The sequence below is a fragment of the Salvelinus sp. IW2-2015 genome, linkage group LG15 (genome assembly GCF_002910315.2).
Source record: "Salvelinus sp. IW2-2015 linkage group LG15, ASM291031v2, whole genome shotgun sequence".
In the NCBI taxonomy this organism is placed as follows: Eukaryota; Metazoa; Chordata; class Actinopteri; order Salmoniformes; family Salmonidae; genus Salvelinus; species Salvelinus sp. IW2-2015.
Genome location: NC_036855.1, coordinates 54,752,040 through 54,772,502, shown reverse-complemented (window position 1 = coordinate 54,772,502; position 20,463 = coordinate 54,752,040). Strand labels below are relative to the sequence as shown.

General features: G+C 45.6%; 1 protein-coding gene across 1 annotated transcript in view; it reads right to left on the bottom strand.

Moving 5' to 3' along the window:
• Nucleotides 1–20,463, bottom strand: part of LOC111974635 (A disintegrin and metalloproteinase with thrombospondin motifs 18) — a 46,148-nt gene that overhangs the window by 3,619 nt on the left and 22,066 nt on the right. The window contains exons 8-17 of the mRNA XM_070447376.1: nucleotides 16,622–16,662; nucleotides 15,985–16,261; nucleotides 14,303–14,433; nucleotides 14,050–14,173; nucleotides 13,047–13,291; nucleotides 9,134–9,254; nucleotides 8,473–8,599; nucleotides 1,940–2,144; nucleotides 938–1,132; nucleotides 313–546 (exon numbers count right to left, since the gene is read on the bottom strand). Of these exons, the coding sequence (XP_070303477.1) occupies nucleotides 313–546; nucleotides 938–1,132; nucleotides 1,940–2,144; nucleotides 8,473–8,599; nucleotides 9,134–9,254; nucleotides 13,047–13,291; nucleotides 14,050–14,173; nucleotides 14,303–14,433; nucleotides 15,985–16,261; nucleotides 16,622–16,662 (1,700 nt within the window). The remainder of the gene's footprint in view (nucleotides 1–312; nucleotides 547–937; nucleotides 1,133–1,939; nucleotides 2,145–8,472; nucleotides 8,600–9,133; nucleotides 9,255–13,046; nucleotides 13,292–14,049; nucleotides 14,174–14,302; nucleotides 14,434–15,984; nucleotides 16,262–16,621; nucleotides 16,663–20,463) is intronic.

Genomic DNA, 20,463 nt, shown 5'->3' with positions numbered 1-20,463 from the left:
AGATTACGAATGCATACACCATGTCCATTACCTCCAAGCTATGTCTAGGGAGAGGAGAGAGAGCCTACGTGCATACAGTCATCACAGGCCCCCTGATCAAGGAGAAGTCAGATGTCAGACTGCAAGAGGTTGCCTTGGTAGATACTACATACATATACATGAATATCACCCCCTTTGGGCCTGACAACAGAGAGATAGAGAGCGAGAGTCGAGAGAGAGAGAGGATGTTTCACTAAATCCACATCCATTCAACATGAATCCCCATCATGTCTGGGAGAACAGGCAGGGTGGATGGAGAGTTGATATACATACCTGCTGCCAAGGAGAAGAGTACCAGCCCAGGACCACTGCACTGGCTGTCCTTCCTGGGACYACAGGTCGAGGCTCTGGGCACGGCCCCATGCTGCAGGTCTGCTGGAGCTCCCCAGAGGGTTTGGGAAGGTTCCTGCACCTTCTCATAGGGAACTCTGTGTAGCCCCCCTGTGAATCCCTCTCCCTACAACGCAGCTCTCTGCTTCTGACACCTGGGCCACAGGATGTGGAGCACTGKGGAGAGAACGGCCAGAGGAGGCACCATTAGCAAAAAGAGAACGGAGAGAATAAGACAATGTGAGAATCCTCAGAGAGAAATACAGCTGGTCCCCCAGTGGAGAGAACAAGACAAGGTCAGCCCGCATCGCCATAGCAACAGTGCTCAACTTATAAAGTGAATGTCTGAAATGTTTGCCTTTGCTATTCAGGCTATTTGCTTTGTTTTGACGAGGGGACACAGCATCAGCACTCTGGATGTATATGTTTGTCACAAATGCATTTCTGTCTAGACAATCTTCAATGCATGTATGGGTTTCTTTGTGCGTCGGTGTGTACAAGGTTATACAAGGTATGTGTGGGTGTGTTTGTACAACATGTGCGTCTGTCTGTCTCCGTGAGTCCCTACCTCGCCCCAGGGTGTTGTGAACCACTGCAGCCGGTCATTCTTGGGGCAACGGCGCACCACGCAGGTCTCCTGGCCCTTGGGTTTGTGGTGTGGCTTACACATACTGTCCGGCACCACCACAGCCTTTGCTCCGGGGTCAGTGCTTCTGCAGAACACGCCGCGCTTCCTCATCCCACGCCCACACGACTTGGAACACTGAGCGGAGAGCAGAGGAACAGAGGGTCTGGTAAACTCAGCCTGAACTCATACTGGGAGGCATGCTCAGAATTGCGTCTGAACCCTGTGAAGGATGCAGTCAATACGGGATGTAGTCAGTGCACTAAATCACTCTGGGCTCTCTCTGCAAAGAGACACACTCGACTTGAGATAGCCTGAGAACTCTGAAAGACAGTATAACCTACTGTAACAGTGGGTTATACTCAATACTATGTTAGAAGTATTGAATAAGACGTGAAAAGACCTGTAATTAAAGTCATTTTATTTGTATCATATACTGTGCACTACTTAATAAAAGCATATACATCAGATAATGCAGTAAAGAGAGACGTCCCTCCAGGTATCTGCGGTATCACTGACAGACAGGCTTTTATAGAAACAGCAGGTGGAGATCCCAGTCACTACTGACTAAGATGGAGAACACTGTCACTGATCATGACTAGGTATCATAGCCTCTATAAATSTGGCCATGTCAGTTTTGCCTAGCCAACTCAATTGAGGAACTCACAATAATGGCGTGTGATTAATGATGATAATATGATTGAAATAGTTCTCTGCAGTCTGTGTCCTGTTCTCAGGCCAGTGAGTACGCAATTAACCATGTGTCCAGCAGAGGGCAGAGAAGTGTTTTCCCCATACATTAGGCCACCACAGACATTTGCTAATTAATTGCAGTGCTAGCTGACACAACAAGTCTTATAGAATCAAATTTTTAAAAGATTTCCAAAACGCCCTTTTTCAAACTATAATAGGCAGTATATGGGCATGTCGCGCAGTGTGGCCTACCTGTGACCAGGCTCCAGAGCTCCACTCAGGTGGGCAAGCCTGGGTGTGGCAGGGCTGCACCTGGGCTGGGGCGATGACCGGGCACAGGGAGTGAGCCACCACCTCCTCCCGCTGGTACGTCACCTTACGCAAGCACTGGATGTGACGTGTCTGTTGCCCGCCCCCACAGGACCGACTGCAGGGCCCCCAGTCCCCTGTCGTCCAGCTGAGGAGAGAAATGGAGAGAGATGTGTCAGCCCAAGTACCAAAGTAACAAAACGCTCCTCGAAAAAGAGTCACTGAATTATGAGAAACAGAAAGGCGGTATAGCTCTTAGAATGACTCATAAACCTGCACATAATCTCACAGTCACAAACACACACGCATAATAACTGCTGTACTCAGCACAGTCAGCAGGGAACCTATCCAAACAGATGATTCGGCTGTATACTTTCCCCTCCTAACCTCTGTCATAAGCGTGTCAACCACATGACACAGATCCCTAATCCCGGCAAGGAACGACAGATTTCCTAAATCTGTATAATTTATTTTGGGTCTAAATARACCCATCACCCATCACCTGTGCCCACAGGAAGGACAGAGACACACGCACACACACACACACACAGGCATATACACACACAAATATACTGTATAGCACATGTGCTCTACAAGCATCAGTACCCACCTCTGCACGCAGCACACACATGAGAATCTAAACATAAACAGTACATCACTGGGGCCGATCTCCCAGCCATCCAGGACCTCTATACCAGGCGATGTCAGAGGAATGCCCTAAAAATGGTCAAAGACTCCAGCCACCCAAGTCATAGGCTGTTCTCTCTGCTACCGCACGGCAAGCGGTACCAATACACCAAGTCCGGAACCAACAGGACCCTGAACAGCTTCTACCCCCAAGCCATAAGACTGCTAAATAGCTAGCCAAATAGCTACCCGGATTATCTGCATTGACAATTTTTGCACAAACTTTGTTTTGCTCATCACATACGCTGCTACTACTGTTTACTATCTGTCACTTTATTCCTAGTACATATCTACCTCAATTACCTCGTTACCATCGACTCGGTACTGGTACCCCGTGTACACTACCGGTCAAAAGTTTTAGAACACCTACTCATTCAAGGGTTTTTCTTAATTTTTTACTATTTTCTACATTGTAGAGTAATAGTGAAGACATCAAAACTATGAAATAACACATATGGATTCATGTAGCAAATAGAAAATAGTAAAAAAATAAAGAAAAACCCTTAAATGGGTAGGTGTTCTAAAACTTTTGACCGGTGGTGTACAGTTGAAGTCGGAAATTTACATACACTCAGGTTGGAGTCATTCAAACTAGTTTTTCAACCACTCCACAAATGTCTTGTTAACAAACTATAGTTTTGGCAAGTCGGTCAGGTAATGGCCGGTAATGGCTTTAGCAGCTTCTGATAGGCTAATTGACATCATTTGAATCAATTGGAGGTGTACCTGTGGATGTATTTCAAACCGTACCTTCAAACAGTGCCTCTTTGCTTGACATCATGGGAAATTCAAAATAAATCAGCCAAGACCTCAGAAAATAAATGGTAGACCTCCACAAGTCTGGTTCATCCTTGGGATGAACCTGAAGGTACCACGTTCATCTGTACAAACAATAGTTTGCAAGTATAAACACCATGGGACTACGCAGCCGCCATACCGCTCAGGAAGGAGATGTGTTCTGTCTCCTAGAGATGAACGTACTTTGGTGAGAAAAGTGCAAATCAATCCCAGAACAACAGCAAAGGACCTTGTGAAGATGCTGGAGGAAACAGGTACAAAAGTAACTATATCCACAGTAAAACGAGTCCAATATCATCAAAACTTGAAAGGCCACTCAGCAAGGAAGAAGCCACTGCTCCTAAACCGCCATAAAAAAGCCAGACTACGGTTTGCAACTGCACATGGGGACAAAGATCATACTTTTTTCGAGAAATGTCCTCTGGTCTGATGAAACAAAAATAGAGCTGTTTGGCCATAATGACCATCATTATGTTTGGAGGAAAGAGGTGGAGGCTTGCAAGCCGAAGATCCCCATCCCAACCCTGAAGCACGGGGGTGGCAGCATCATGTTGTGGGGGTGCTTTGCTGCAGGAGGGACTGGTGCACTTCACAAAATAGATGGCATCATGAGGAGGYAAAGTATGTGGGTWCATTGAAGCAAATGGGTCTTCCAAATGGACAATGACCCCAAGCATACTTCCAAAGTTGTGGCAAAATGGCTTAAGGACAACAGTCAAGGTACTGGAGTGGCCATCACAAAGCACAGACCTCAATCCTATAGAACATTTGTGGGCAGAACTGAAAAAGCGTGTGCGAGGAACGAGGCCTACAAACCTGACTCAGTTACACCAGCTCTGTCAGGAGGAATGSGCCAAAATTCACCCAACTTATTGTGGGAAGCTTGTGGAAGGCTATTCCSAAACGTTTGACCCAAGTTAAACAATTTTAAAGCCAATGCTACCAAAAACMAATTGAGTGTATGTAGACTTCTGGCCTACTGGGAATGTYATGAAATAAATCAAATCTGAAATAAATCATTCTCTCTACTATTATTCTGACATTTCACATTCTTAAAATATAGTGGTGATCCTAACTGACCTAAAACAGGGAATTTTTWWAGTTTAAATGTATTTGGCTAAGGTGTATGTAAACTTCTGACTTCAACTGTATATAGCCAAGTTGTTACTAATTGTGTAACTTTTATTACTTATATTATTATGTGTTTTACTTTTCTATTATTTCTCWATTTTCTCTCTRTGCTCCTGAGTGGCACAATGGTCTAAGGCACTGTATCTCAGTGCCAGAGGCATCACTACAGACCCTTGTTCAATCCTGTATCACAACCGGCKGTTGGGCGGCGCACAATTGGCCCAGCGTCYTCCGGGTTAGSGGAGGGTTTGGCCGGGGTAGGCCATCATTGTAAATAAGAATTTGTTTTAACTGACTTGCGTACTTAAATAAAGGTTAAATAAAACAAATAAAACATTTGTTGGGAAGGGCCGTAAGTAAGCATTTCACTGTAAATCCACTTTTTTTTCTTTTCTTTTTTTACAAGTATGTGATTAATAAAATGTGGTTTGATTTGTATACAACATACTAAAACAGTGCAAGGTTTCCACCATACAGTATAAGGCTAACCTTATACAACCGACTCTCACCTTCAGTTAACCCCATAGCTCCCCTCAGAGCTCCCCTTAGCCCAACTCTCCTCTCCCCTGGCCTGGTCTGGTCTGGCTGTAGGGAGGGACAGGATCCTACACTCAGCGGCTCCACTAGTTGTGGTCTTCTGGTATCTGTGGATCATTCTCAGCCTCTGATGAAAGCCGCCAGCCTCTAAAATAGACTGTCTTGGCATTTTGGGCGTAGGGAGATTAGCGCAAATGACTGCTCCGACTACCACATGACCAGGGGCATGGAGGACGGACAGCTGACTCAGTCGAGTTCTGAGGCTCCGGTGCCGACCAGCCACTCCTACTYCCCTTCTGTCAGACCTTTCATTTCCCTTCAAACCCATCTCTGATAAATGAGGGAGAAGGCTAAACTGCAATTTTGAGGGGAGAAACACGACCCGTCTAGCAAAACGCCGGTTCAGATTTCGCTTCTCTCTTTTTTCACTGCCATATAAATAACAATATGTCATTGGAATGAGGTTGAACTACTGTGCTTCACTGCAAACCAATGTTGGCTTAGCTGTAATTTGTATTTCTGGAATCTTTCAATAACTCCCATATTTCCAGCCATACAATTTAACTTGAAAAATGCAGGGAATATTGAGAAATACTGGATGGCTTTACATTCATGCAGTGGTCACATTTTACTGTCATGGTACGGGCTGCATTTCACTGGCAAACGTTGACTTTCCATCTGATGCACAACCTGTTACTATACTAACAATCTATTCAAGTGTAAAGTAGCAGTTGCACAGCAACCAACAGCACTTCAGGTTAGAACTTCAAGCACCACTCTAAAACAGCAGCCTCTCCGAGCACCTCCTCCTACTCCCTGCTCTGGGCCTGCCTGCTGATGTCTCCCTGTTTCTCCCGTAGTTTGGTGCACGTGCCACAACTACCCAGGAAGAGCCAGATAAGTAACTCTGCAGCTGCAGCCTGCCTACAGGAATCTTCTTCGGAGCACTAAATAAACTATAAACTAAATAAATAATCATGTCAAATGAATAAAAAGGAAGTAAAAGTAACATTGGGAGACAGACAGAAGAGAGGAGAGAGAGAGAGTAGAAACGGATGCACCAGGGGAACTGCAAAACTCTTTAAGGCATTAACATTGATCTTTCCGGTGACATCCTGGGCTGGCAGATAACGTTGGCTCCTAGCGGGCCTCGTGGTGTTTGATCTCGCCATGCCCCACACTGCACAGTGACTGCTTGCAAGCCAAGTGGCCCTTGCAGGCAAGCCTGCATTGTCTGGTTGCGGCTGGGGCTCTAGACCGGTGCTAAGMCTGGAGTTGGCGCAATAGGGCTGGGACTGAGTGCTGGATTCCTGGCTGGCTAGACTGATCTGGCCCTGTGGGGATCCAGACTCTCTCTCTATAATAAAACATGGACAGACCTGTCAGCACTGCAGATAGTCGATGGAAAGAGGCCTCTTTTACGCTCCTCCTTTTCTGTTTTTGATAGCATGCCCATACAGTTTGGAAGTATTTGTAAAAGGTATCCCATAAATCCTGACACTTAATCAGCGGGAAACAGGGTCCACTGATTCAGGAGTCTGGTACTGATGAACAGGACTCTGCTCTTGGATTTATGTTGATGATATCATTCACCTGGACGGCACACTTCCTCTCCAGCTCACACGGGGGGAGGTCATTAGTGGTCTGGTCCATTTAAACCTTTCCCCTAGATAACAGATATAGTTTGACCCAGATTACAGGGAAGAAACCCCCTCTCAAATGGTGGGAGCCTCACAGAAAAACAGTGGCAGCATGTTTAAGTCGTAACTGATAGCGCCCTGGCTGGTTATTAGCCCTCTCAGAGACAGGCGGGGCAGCACAGTCTCGGGTCTTAGCCTTCTATACAGTGACGGAGCCGCCTGTGGAAATGTGACGTCGTCAAAATGTGACCGCAGCACATACCACAGAAGAAGAGAAGGTGATCTCTGTGGTATGTGCCCCTGTCACATTTTGACGACGATAGTCCCCTGAACACAGAAGAAAATGGGTGGTTTAAGTGGTCTAGAACCAGGCCTACAAACGTGTCTCGAGAGATAATGATGTAGATTAGAACAATGTACCAACGCACTCCCCAAGATGCAACAGTACTGCGCTGACACAACAACACACACACCAAAGGCACTCGCGGACTCCCAGCAGGCTTAGAGTCGTTTCAATTACCCACTGTTATTGAACYATTTGTCAAGATTTTGACAGGGAAAGCTGCACTGGTTATTATTGTTTCTTTAAGGAAACAGTTGTATGGTCCTGATTTCCCCCTCACCCACCATCACTCATATACGCTGTACTGTAACGTGAGTGTAGGGGTGGGACATCAGACAACACAGGCAGGCGACAACAAGGAGAGGATGACAGGCGGGTGGCGAGAGAGAGAGACGTTTGCCATCTCTTTGTCAGCGTGTCGCGCTCAAAGAGTCTCTCTACTGACGGGTTCATGGCTGTTCCTTTGAAGATGGAGCGTCGTAAATCGAGTCAGTCCCATAGGAGCTGAATGGATTGTCACTGGAGCAGAGCCGAAGTGATATTCATTCAATATCCCAACTTTTATTTGCAAAGTTGAGAATTGCATCCAGTGTCTGACGAAAATGGTCGGTGTCTGAAATAAATTCCCCGAATGATGAGATCAACCAAAATGTCTGAAAGGATTCCTGATGCCCAGTAAGTGTTTGGAAATTACTTTTACTGGTCTGTCGTGGTTGTAGAACATTGTTGACTATGCCAATTTAGCAGACAGTTGTTAATAATGGGCTAATAATTGAATCTGTGATCTCTGTCTGACTTTTTCTAGCATCTTCATTCTTTCTCTCCGGTGGTGAACACCACTCATTGAGGAGAAACGAGAGGCTGTGGTGGTCTTCTTCAGAGCTGTCTCTGTGCTGAACCTTATCAGTGCGAGCAGTACTCAGACGGTAAGGCAGGGTGAAACTGAGCATGAATGGGGCTGGGGCAGCTCTCTCCTGTGGCCTGGTCCAGAAGCTGTGGCTTTGAGCGGGGGCCAGTGCTGGGAAAACCAGGCCGGCCTGCCCCTGTCTGGAGGGTATGTTAATCCCGTTTGGTTTGGGAGCCGGAGCCTTGGGTAGGGAATGTACGGGGCTCTCCAGCAGGACGCGACAGTGAGAGAAGGCTGAGTAGTCCCTGCCCGCAGCAAAGAGACCACACCAGCATCCCAGACCAAGCCAGAGCAGCTCGCCAATGGAACTACAGCACAGACAGTAGGCTGAGGTTGTGGTATGTGTCTGTCAGAATGAGAGAGAGAGAGAGAGAAAGCGAGAAAGACAGAGACAGAGAGACAGGGAGAGACTGAGAAAGAGAGGGTTAATTACTAGGCTGGGCAGGGCTGCGTGTTGCACAGGTGAGAGCTGAGCACTGGTCTGGTCTGAGGGTTGCACTGTGTCGAGTTGACTTGGGTCCGCTGATCTTGCAAACAGATGGCTTTTGTCGAGATCCGACCTGAAATTGAGAAAAAAAGAGAGAGAGAAGGAGAGCGAGGCAGACAGACATCATTCCTATCAGTTTGCCTTGTCTTTTACAACCAATGAAAAGGTCACACACAAAGCCCACACTCTTCTTCTGTCTGAGCAACACGGGAGGGCTTGACAACTAAAGTAAAGTATGAACGAAATAGTGACTGGGTGCAGATAGCGATCTCTGCTCTAAGCTTGTCTAGAGCTCTCTGTCTGCTCTGTCTGCTTTCACCCTCCCTACTGGGATAGAGTGAATAGAGCAAGGGAGCCACTGATCCAGGCTCACATATAAAAACACACACACACATTCGCTGACATACATTGATGAGTGAATAGGACAGAGTACTCAGGGAGGTCTGTAAAGGACCAAGGGGAGACTGTGCAACCTTTTCACTGTCGCTTACAAAGATGCTTTTGATGAGCCAGAAAGCACTTCCTGCTAGCCCACTGCACCACAAACATACACACAAACACACACACACACACACACACTCATGGAATTCTCTCATCGTGGGCTCACCTCCAGCACACGGGGCAGAGCAGTCGGAGCGAACCACTCCCCATGTGTAGTTGGGTTTCCTCTCACTGCGAGGCAAGGTGTACTCCCACACCACACCCGGGTTCTTACCCTGCAGCAGGATCTGAGGGAGAGGGAGAGAGGGGGAATATGACAGTGAGGTAATGGATCCGTCTTAGCAACTCGACAAGTGTGGTTAGCAGTCATTCCCCTCCCCTGCCAAAATAGACAAGTCTAAGCATACCCTGAAATGGTTCCAAGCAATGGACCATAGAGAATGATAATGAAAAAGTGAAGTGGCAGGAAACTGGTGACTTGGTGACAATGGCGTTGTGGAACTTTGTGTGTGTGTGTGTGTGTGTGTGTGTGTGTGTGTGTGTGTGTGTGTGTGTGTGTGTGTGTGTGTGTGGGTGTGTGTGTGTGTGTGTGGTGTGGTGTGTGTGTGTGTGTGTTGTAGTGTGTGTGTGTGTGTGTGTGTGTGTGTGTGTGTGTGTAGCCCTTGTAAGGGTCCAATAGACAAAGCTCTGTGACTGAACTGAAAAGTGACCGCTTGGCAGACATAGATGTTGGATTTAGGAGCACAGGCTGGGGTTGCTTCTAATGGAGTGGAAAGCTCTCTCTCAAAATGAAGGGCTGCTTTGTTCCCCATAGACTTGGTCAAAACATTTTTGGGTCAATATTCAAACCGCCAAACTGAGGGATTTGTTGACAATGCCCCYCAGCAGTGACACTGACTTAATAGATTCAGGCATGCAAGCAAATAGCTAATTGTTTACCTATTACAAGCAATAGTCTCTCATATCAAACTCTAACATTTGTCTCAAATGTTGTTGTGTATGTAAACCAGTAAGAGATACACACACACACACACACATGCTTTAATTACTACAGGGCGTTCAGAGTTTTACAAGCTAAATACGCTAACAGCCTCAACTCTCACCGTAGATTATCCCTATTGTAGTCCAACTAGAGTAAAGACAGGGGGTTTACACATGGAGAAGACATCTGTACTGGGATCAGATGTCTGAAGGAAAGGTCCTCCTGTTCAATGTACTGGGATCAGATAAAATGACTGTACATCTGTCCCGTGGGCACGGTCAGCGATATGAACCTGATGTGCATCCGGATAGATGTTGAAACATGCGCTCTCCAAAGCTCAGTGAAGCAGGACATGCGAACATGAGACTGCTCTGTACTGAGTTGTACAGGCTCCAGAGGCACTCTCCAGTGAGTCCACAACAGGTAACAGAAACCAAGAACCTCGGCAGTAGGTATGGTGAGAACCMAATTGGATTTAAAGCGTTATCAGAGGAGTCGTTGCAGAGAAGGTTTAGTGGAAAGAGAAAGTGAGGTGGAAAATGTTGACTTAGCTATGAACTTAATAAAGCTTTGAGCTAACCCCCAGAGCTTCCAGGCTAAATATATTGCCCTGGACCTATGCCATTGGACACTTTCACACTAGCCTGTCCAGGACTGGTCCAAATTTACTGCTGGCACTGCACAGAAAACACAAGCTCCAGAACGCAGCCCCAGGGGCTCCCCTGTCCATCTGGAGCCCTGACATCAGACACAACACGAGACAGCCCTCCCTAACCCTGCCTGCCTGGGATAGTCCACAGCCATAAATGCCCTCTCCCCACCTCCACCTCCATCCAAGCCTCAACCTAATTCACTGTGCATGACTTCTCTCTGATATGCCACAGTGGTTTCAAACAGACGAGAACCCAACAATCTAAACAACATCTCATTTTGCCATTCTCACATGACTAGAGTAGATTCATGCCTATGAAAATAATAAGTCATACTTTGTACCAGGGTATATTATTAATTTCACTGTAGCGCTCATTAGGCTAAGGGGAAAATGATGATGAATTACAGAGTGGCAGACATGGCTACAGCTCCCCAGCATCACCTACTGCCTGCCGCCCAGGTCCACAATCCTCTGCTCTCGACTGACGTGACCGCACCAAACACTTTGCCACAAGAATGTCAATACAGAGGATAATCCCTATTCTATTTCAAATAACATCCTAGAGCTCACCGTATGTTGTGTCTCGTTTCTCCCTGCCTTTTTCTTGCCATTCTCCTGTCTGATTAGACTATATGCATGAACACTGTCAGAGTTTACCCTCACCACTCTTCAACATTTGTTTTCATGAATTGTTTCTAGCCGAGTCAGGGTCTCAGAGCCATCAACATTGTTCTAGTTTTCCACGAGAGCATAAAAGATCTGCCAGGCTCAGTGGAACACAGTTTCCTTCCCCTTTCTGCTACCTTTTTAATTTGGAACGTATTTAAGTCTCTCTCTCTCTCTCTCTGTGTGCCCTGACCCAAGCTCTTCAGATCTATACAGTCTATACATTAAATGTAATGTAAATGTAAATGTAATCTATACAGTTCAATTGCAGAATTCTTTTAATCTTTTAAACTGGGTCCCTCTCTTCTTTTTGTAATTACGGAACATACTTAGAGAGATTAATGTCCTCTCATCTGCAGAACAGCAACCTGCTATTGCTAACCCTGCTACTGCTAACCGCACTAGTGGACACATGACTCTCAGGCTACATGGGAGAAACCATGTCAGTGCYGGGAGCAGCATGCTGTTACCACACTGAGAATGGAGCACTAAGCACTTTAAWGTCAATCAAWTCAGGTCATTTCAACTGTGTGTGGTGATGTAAAGCTAACAAAAACATGAAGAAAAACATTTAGAAACGACATGGTCACATCCACTCTTTCTGCAAAATGACAAAWATTACTGAAAGGCATTCCAGGGATTTTACTATGGCATTTCTCATATATTTATAGGCGCCATTTAAACTTCAGCTCTCAGTTCACAGGTAGCCCGAGGCCGGGGGCTTTGTCCAAACTAGCTTTTACATTACTTTCACCTTGCCTTTGGTGGATAGATAACAAACKAAACTTTCCAAACTCACCTGGTTTTCCCCCTCTGTTTTTAAGAGTTCAAAGGGCATGTGAAAAAAGCTTGCCACCGTTTACATWGCTATCTGGGGAATATATCCTCTGCCTCTCAACACCCTAACTCTTAAATATACAAACTAAAGCATGAGCAACCTTGAGAGTGACTTATTCTCCAAGGACAATCAATAACACTTATTTTCATTCGACTGTCAGGAGCTTAATTTCTATTCTTTTCGACCATCAGTTGCAGCAGTGAGTGACGACAAGTAATGGCTTGCTTTTACCTCAGAGCTTAGGCCTCTGCTCTGACAGGTAATACAAAAGAATGTGCTACGGGTGTGTAAACTGTGCAGTGTCCAACCAGCTGCTATGTCTACATCCTTATTAACAACACGTTTTAAAAAGGAAAACACTAAATCATAGGATCACATACTAGAGCCTGTGACACATAAGGTGAGGTGTCCACTTTGACCTCAATGGTGAATATGGAAGCATGGCGGCCCGTTTAGCCTAATTGACCACTTTTTATCCCTTCTCTCTCGTCCTCTCTCTCGCTCTGTCGTTCTCTCTCTCTCTCTCTCTCTCTCTCTCTCTCTCTCTCTCGGCCACCGCTTTGAGATGCTTGACACCTCTCCCTGCCACTCTATTGAAGTTAAAGCCGCTGGCCTGGTTTCACATTTTTTCTTCTTTTGCATGAAGTGACCGAATCTGGAAGTTCAAAGCGCATGGCGAGCTGTTTGAACCCCAGACCTCTTGATTATAGAGATGAAAGCCCCGACGACATCAGAATCAGGACACAATTAATCCTGAGCAGTAGCGTTACTCCCCTGCACCACTCGTTGTTGTTGGGAGTTTTCTCTTTTTTCCCGCCCACCCTGCACTACAGCCCGGCCTTGTTTTCATCTGAGTGAGCATCCGAGCCCTGTGCCAAGGCCCTGTCACCGCTAATTCGCTAACGGACGTCAGGGTAGACGGGGACGAAGGGGCAGCTTACTTCAAAGACCAGGGTCTCATTAGTGGGTCCAGCCGTGTACAGGCTCTCTGGGTGGTTGAAAGAGCGCTGATAGTCAAACACCGTCCCACCGAACTGGAACTTTCCAGGCCAGTCCACCGTCCAGTCCCCTGTCAGATAGTACTTCCTCTTCAGGGTGCGCACAGCCAAGTAGCTGGTGGAGATCTCCATCTCCTGGACACGGATGCTCCGTGCTCCAGGTGGGATGGTCACCATGGCGTAGTATTCTGAACAGGGAGAGAAAGAGCTCATTTACCTTCTGAGAGTCAGGAAATTGATTTATTAGAGATTCATATTTTTTTACAACATGGCAACACTCATTACACTGTCCTGGGTATATTCAAGTATTTTATTGGGATGAATTATCATCAAGACCAAACCCAAAAGTAGATTACCAGTGCAGAAAACACCTTTCAACTAACAACTTTCCCTGGTTTTAATCTTACCTTTGTACATTGTATTACACAGTGTTTTATATAACATGATCATATGGTGCTGTGTTTTCAGTAAAGAGGTGAGACAGTAAGCTTCATTCACTGAGACAGCATAAACCATTATAACTCTCTGCAGTTTACGGCTGCCCTGGTGTAACGACGCATGCAAGCTGCCACATAAATAACTTTCCACTATATTAGAAGCAACCCCAGCCTGTGCTCCATGACCCAACATCTAGGTCTGCCAAGCGGTCACTTTTCGGTTCAGTCACAGAGCTTTGTCTATTGGACCCTTAAAGGACCACACACAGACACACATACATACACACAGACAGTGATCTGGAAAGGTTGCTCTTAGCCAGTTGTGAGAGTATAGTATGAGGTCTGGAGGAAGGGACTGTCTCCCCCACAGTGGCATCTGCTAGAGAATTCATCCTGTGATGTTCAGATAACTCTGCCCCAATAACACTGTGCCAGAAATGTCCTACAACAGAGCTCCCACTCTCTCCCACTGCATCAAATTGACCCGTCAGTCTTCTTGTTTGACGTACCGTTAGCTCTGTGCTGGAGGACGTACTGTCCCCTGAAGAACTTACAGGTGGAGTTGTCCCCTCTACAAACGCCACAGGCATCCAGAGTTGCCTTAGAGCCCAGGACCTGGTCACAACCCACTGGCTACAAGATGGAAGAAACAGAAGGAACTTAGATAACACAGACGGCATCCTGGGTTCTATATCACATTCAGTAGACTTAGATGTAGTTAATGACTTGCTGTACATCACGTTCTTCAAATCTGCACTTTACCTCACAGACTCCTTCGATGCACACGTCCCCTCTGTGGTCTGAGCAGGATGTCCCATCCTTGACTTTGCTGGCCATGGCAAAGAAGAAGTCAAAGTCCTCAGCGATGCAGTACAGCTTGCAGATATCCTCAGCTACAGAGGACATAGAGACGATTTAACAGGTGTTATAAACAAGATCATGGAGGTTATTCTGCACCTGTGCATTAACCAATTCCTCCTTCCCAGGTGTGAGTCTCCAGGACTACATAAAGAGCACAAACCTCCGTATTGCCTCTCTCTGTCACTGGTACACTCCATATTACAATGTGGGGCTTGGGAAAGGCCTATGGTAATGAAGGAACCGTACTCGCCAATTGATGAGGGCAAGCTAGGAGCCAATCGATGGAATAATGGTGAATAGTGTATTCAGGGTTCTATTGTGTTAACGATGCATGTCCACTGCAGTGCAACGTACGGACCCTCTGGGGACTGAAGGAGTAGCAGATCTCTGGCACAATTCACATACGTCAGACCTGAAAGGCTGTTACAAATGGGCCCATAAAACAGGGAATGCAGGGAGGGCAGCTTCTCCACAGATCTCACACAGAGTTCCAGACATGGGTTCCGGGTTCTACTGTACAACACACAGTCATAGTCTAATGACAGTGGTGTTACCAGGAGCATGGCAACAGCCTGGTGACACAGGGGCATCATTATCTGACCAGCTTCAGTTTTGGGACTCTGGCTATTCAGATTCCTTCCGTTTTGTCTTAATGTCAATCTCCTCCATTACAGAGAACCACTGAACGCATTCCAGAAGCATCTTATGGATTTCTATTTGACATTTAATGTTAGTAATTCACTTCCGTAGGCCAAGGCACTTGATTTCATGAAGTCTATTGGATTTGGTGCTTAGAGCCCAGTTAGACCAGGGTAAGACTGCCCTTACCTTCTGATACCTTGGCTTGTCCTCTGAAATGGTGCCACGATCAGACACTACAGGCTGCCCTGGGGGCTGGGCCTTAGGGAGTGTCCCTCCACAGGGGGAGAGAGAGAGAGGAGGGCGAGCGGTGTGGAACCACTCTACAATCACGGAGGCGACCGTTCAACTCAGGCCCCAAGAGGCTTTTCAGGATCTGCTGCTTGCATCTTCATGAATCAGCGTCTCACTAAGGTAAACGGGGTGACAGCCAAACTCTCTCTATCGCTCTTTATCTCTCTCTCTCTCTCTCCCTCCCTTCTCTCTCACTCATACAGTATGTATGCTGTAGACACAGGTAAAACCTGCCTTAAGGGCTTCCTTTATAATATATTCCTTCTCCCTGAGAGAGAGCAGGTGGCTACATGTTTCCCACGTAGATTAGACTGACAGGGTATCCACAGAACTCCCAGGCGTGAGTAGACTGACACATTGATATGGTGCACATGAGGCACATTTATGGCTTCAACATTAAAATTGGTAAACAAGGTTTGTCACAAAAGATTCAAAAAGTCATCCTAATTTGAGAGTTGAAACAGGACATAACGCTCTGATCAATCTGCAATGTTAATTAAATGCACTTTTAACAAGCCTGCACTGTATAGACAAACAGCGAATCTATAACATCTGGCTGAATGAGGTGCATTCTAGATGGACTCTATTTGCTCATTCAACATTTACCCTGTTCCTAATTACAGGGGGAATTGAACAAATAGTTGCCATACCTTCCACCTTGGTGTAGGGTTTCCATTTGTAGTACCATCCCCTGAAGGGTTTGCTGTTGTACTCAGCACACTGCTGGGCACGGAAGTCCACTCCGCTGGGCTGGCACGGCTTTGTGTTACACAGCTGGTTGAGACGACTGGAGCCCTGGCAAAACTTCCCGTTGTGTTGTGGCCTAAAACAACAGACAATTAACACATGTAGACCCAACACAGATGTGGCATAGGTTAGGGCAGGCATTCTCTTCGCCTCATGTTCAACACAAATTACCTCAACAGGCTAGTTGAGGTAATTTGTGCATGTAGGTAATGGTGAAGTGACTATGGAGAGATAATAAACAGCGAGTAGCAGCAGTGTACAAAACCAATGGGGGGGGGGGGGGGTCAATGTAAATAGTCCGGTGGCTTGAGAAGGGACTCAAGCCAACATTTCTAGGGCCCTGTTTCGACAGTTTCAAAGCAGAATGAAATAAATCACATTTAAGACAAACTATACAATGACAGCCTCAAAACAACACTACTACTCAGGTTAATGGGTTTTCATCCAGGTTCCCAACCACTCCTGTGAAGACAGCAGCCACAAGTATCTCCAGTCAGCCACATTAATAGAAAAGGCCTTCTGTTCTTAGGAACAACCTACCAGTGGAGGCTGTTGAGGGGAGGACGGCGCATTAATAATGGCTGGAATGAAGCGAATTGAATGTCATCAAACACATGGAAACCAGGTGTTTGATGTATTTGATACCATTCCACTCATTCCCCTCCAGCCATTACCATAAGCCCGCCCTCCCCAATTACGGTGCCACCAACCTCCTGTGGAATCTACTCACACCGTTTCCCTGTTGTGAGCCTGATAGGCTGTTTTAAAGTGGAGCGGTGCACTTCTTGGGCAGGCTTCCACTGCCTAACATCAAAGCAAATGAATCTCCGTTAGGCTCTTCCTGCTGGAGCAGAGCCAGCATTCACTTACAGCTAAGTGAATGTGTGGATGTTGGTGTTTGTGTGTGTGCTTGCGCGTTCACACATGGGGAACAGTGTGTTGTTAAATGAGAAGGAAAGTCTTCCATGATTCATTCAAGTAACTGAGTAATAAGTCTTCATTTCAAAAGCCCTGGGTAGATGTGTGTGCATTAGTAGACAGTCTGTGTTAAAATGCCATCCAAAATAGAAACAAATAAACACAACAATTGGCATAGTCACCCAGACAAGCACTGGGAAATATTATTGGATTTCATTGCCAAGATCAAATATGTAAGCTAACACAACAACATCAGCCCAGACACTGAACAGCAAAGCAAAAGACAATTTAAAAAAACACTATTTGTGGTAAAGCATAAATTCTCAAACCACTAATTCCTATCAAACCACACACAGCAAAAATATGATATGTGTATTATGTTCAGCAACAAAACGGCACACATTCCATAATATATTTTACTGTCAACACTCATCTGAGCGGAGCTTACACAGAGAAATGCACGTGCTGATAACAGTGGATTGTCACATATCAAACCTGAATGTCAGAATGACAGGCTCTATTAAAGGTGTCTGTGTAAACCTCCTGTTTGCAGAGCAACGCTCATTTTGTGTGCAGAGATCTGGGCCTGAGCTCCCAGTCTGATCCTATTAGGGCTTAGGAACGGAGACATATAGGCCCATATGTTAGACTGCTTATGAGGGCTGCAGACAACCAGATGTTGTCGGGTTCTAACAGGGGTTCGGGTGCTACTTGTTTCATTCAGGGAGATGAGGTAAAGGATCATTAACTACATTCACATAATAATAATTACAAACCATTTGTAGACTGCAAATTGACCGCAAGTATAATATTTGACTAAAACATAATCATTTCAAACCTTGCTTACATTTTTATACGATCAAATATATCTCTCTATTAGTTGTGGGAATACTTTGGAACAGATTTGAAAAATGTAAATCACTTGGATCTGATTTGCTGGTGTTTTTATATTCTTTCATGTTCAACAATTTTTTATATATCAAAATTCCAGAAAAATTGGGGTGGCCAAATAAAATCACCCAAAACTTTTGGGATAGCTGACTACTCACTCACATGCATAAGGGGGGTACCAGACAAGTTTAACTTCTTGTTATATCCTTTTTATTTTCTTCTCTCTCTCTCTCAACAGATGCTGTACCTCCAGCATCCCAGAGGGACGTTAAATCTCATGGCGACAGCAATGAGTCCAAACTTCAGTGGACTAGAGGTCATCCTGTCTGGCTAGTCATCACCTGCTCTCTCCCTTCCCCCTCTTCCCCCTCCTTGTCCCCCCTTTCTCTCATCCTCCTCCCTGTCCCTCACACAGCGACCACCACGACACAGGGTCATTTCTCTCAGGCTCCTGACCACCCCTAACCACCACTGGACCTCCTACTTTGCTGCCCTGCTTCCTCCCCACTCACTCTGCATCAGTACTCCCACCTGAATCAAAAGGCCTGCTGAGACCTGGGCCACCCTGCTGGATCACACTCCCTCCTGTGTGGTGTGGAGCCCCCAGTGAGCCCTACTGACCTCTCCCCTCAGGGCCTACTGGACCTCCCTATGCCAGGCTGCGATTAACCCAGGGGTCTACAACCTGATAGCGTCACAGGCTGCACACACTGTCACGCCCTGATCTGTTTCACCTGTCTTTGTGATTGTTCCACCCCCCTCCAGGTGTCTGCCCATCTTCCCCATTATCCCCTGTGTATTTATACCTGTGTTTTCTGTCTGTCTGTTGCGAGTTTGTCTTGTTTTTCAAGTCTACCAGCGTTTTATGTCTCAGCTCCTGCTTTTTCCAGTTTCTATTTTTCTCGTCCTCCTGGTTTTTGACCCTTGCCTGTCCTGACCTGTACCTGCCCGGCTGACCACTCCGCCTGACCTGACCCTGAGTCTGCCTGTACCTTGGCCTCTACTCTGGATTATCGATCCCTGCCTGCCTTGACCTGTCGTTTGCCTGCCCCTGTTTTTACAATAAACATTGTTACTTCACACAGTCTTCACTTGGGTCTTACCTTGGTACCTGATACACACTGCCAATAACTGCTGTGTTTTAACCTTTGTAAAGCATCTTTAAGAGTCTGTCAGATGCTGTCGTGAACAGGCAATCTGATCATCACCGGTCCCATGCAACCTTATAAAGGGTTTTACTATCAACACCAACCTATATTGCCATATTCATCAAGACTGTTAATTTATTTAATGTGCCAGGTGATTGCTGTGTTCAGAGGGGGCTTCCCTCAATACAAAAATTAAAATGAGACTGATAAAAATATATATTTTACACCTAAGTACACCTTCAAAGATGTACGTTAGCTACCTATTGACAGTCTCTTCAAGATGATTTGAAACTTTTGAAACTGTTTTAAAGGTCTGCAAACAAAGTATATATATTTACTGAATAAGAAATGCATAATACATTATATATATGTTCTGTGGTTTGGTGAGGAGAGAACATATTCTCCTAATCTGTAAACTACATGGGGATGTTACAGTCTGATAGCCAAAACAAGTGAGCAGATTGAGGGCAATCTATCCCCAGAACCACAGATTATACCAAGAGGGGGCTGCCAAAATAATCTGACAGATTGCTTAAAATAACTCTCCTGTTCTCACGGATCAGAGCTAAAATGTGATTTAAGGGGACAAGCAGATCCAACAGGGAAGACACTGTGCTCAGAATGGAGTTACTGTATATATGATTCTAATACTGTAATGGACCACAAACTGTCAGAAACACAGAAAGTAGTCAGCAGAGAAGTAAAGTATAATTTATATTTATATTTAACTAAACAAGTCAGTTAAAAACAAATTCTTATTTACAATGACAGCCAACCCCGGCCAAACCCTAACGATGCTGGTCCATTGTGCAGCCGCCCTATGGGGTTCCCAATCACAGCGGATGTGATACAGCCTGGATTTGAACCAGCGACTGTAGTACCACCTCTTGCACTAAGATGCAGTGCCTTAGACCGCTGCGCCACTTGGGAGCCCAAAAGGGTCAACGATATCATAAATATCATTGCTCCATACTGTATAGATGTAGGATCTTAATTTGAGCCAGTTTGCTATAGCAGGAAAATAATCCTGCAGCAAGAAAAAATGTAAACTATTATGTGGATTATAATTAATGGACATTTGTGTAGGGTTGATGCATTTTTCGTAAGGGAACATTTTTAAGTGGAATTATAAACTTCAGAAACCTTTTTAAACATCAAATACTCTACAAGTTTTAATTTCCTGCACTGCAGGAAAGTTTATCCTGCAACAGGGTGATCAAACTAAGATCATGTAGGATCTGTAGGTAAACTAACACAATTTTAGGTCATGATTCGCCATGAGTCCAATTCGCAACATCAACCAGGATTTAGTGGTTGCTTCTTACTAAAAAGACCTCTTAAATGCCCCAAAACATTTTAAATCAACATTACTCTTAAAGTGGATTATACTTCTATAGCTCCATGTATGGTCTGTCTGCTAATCAC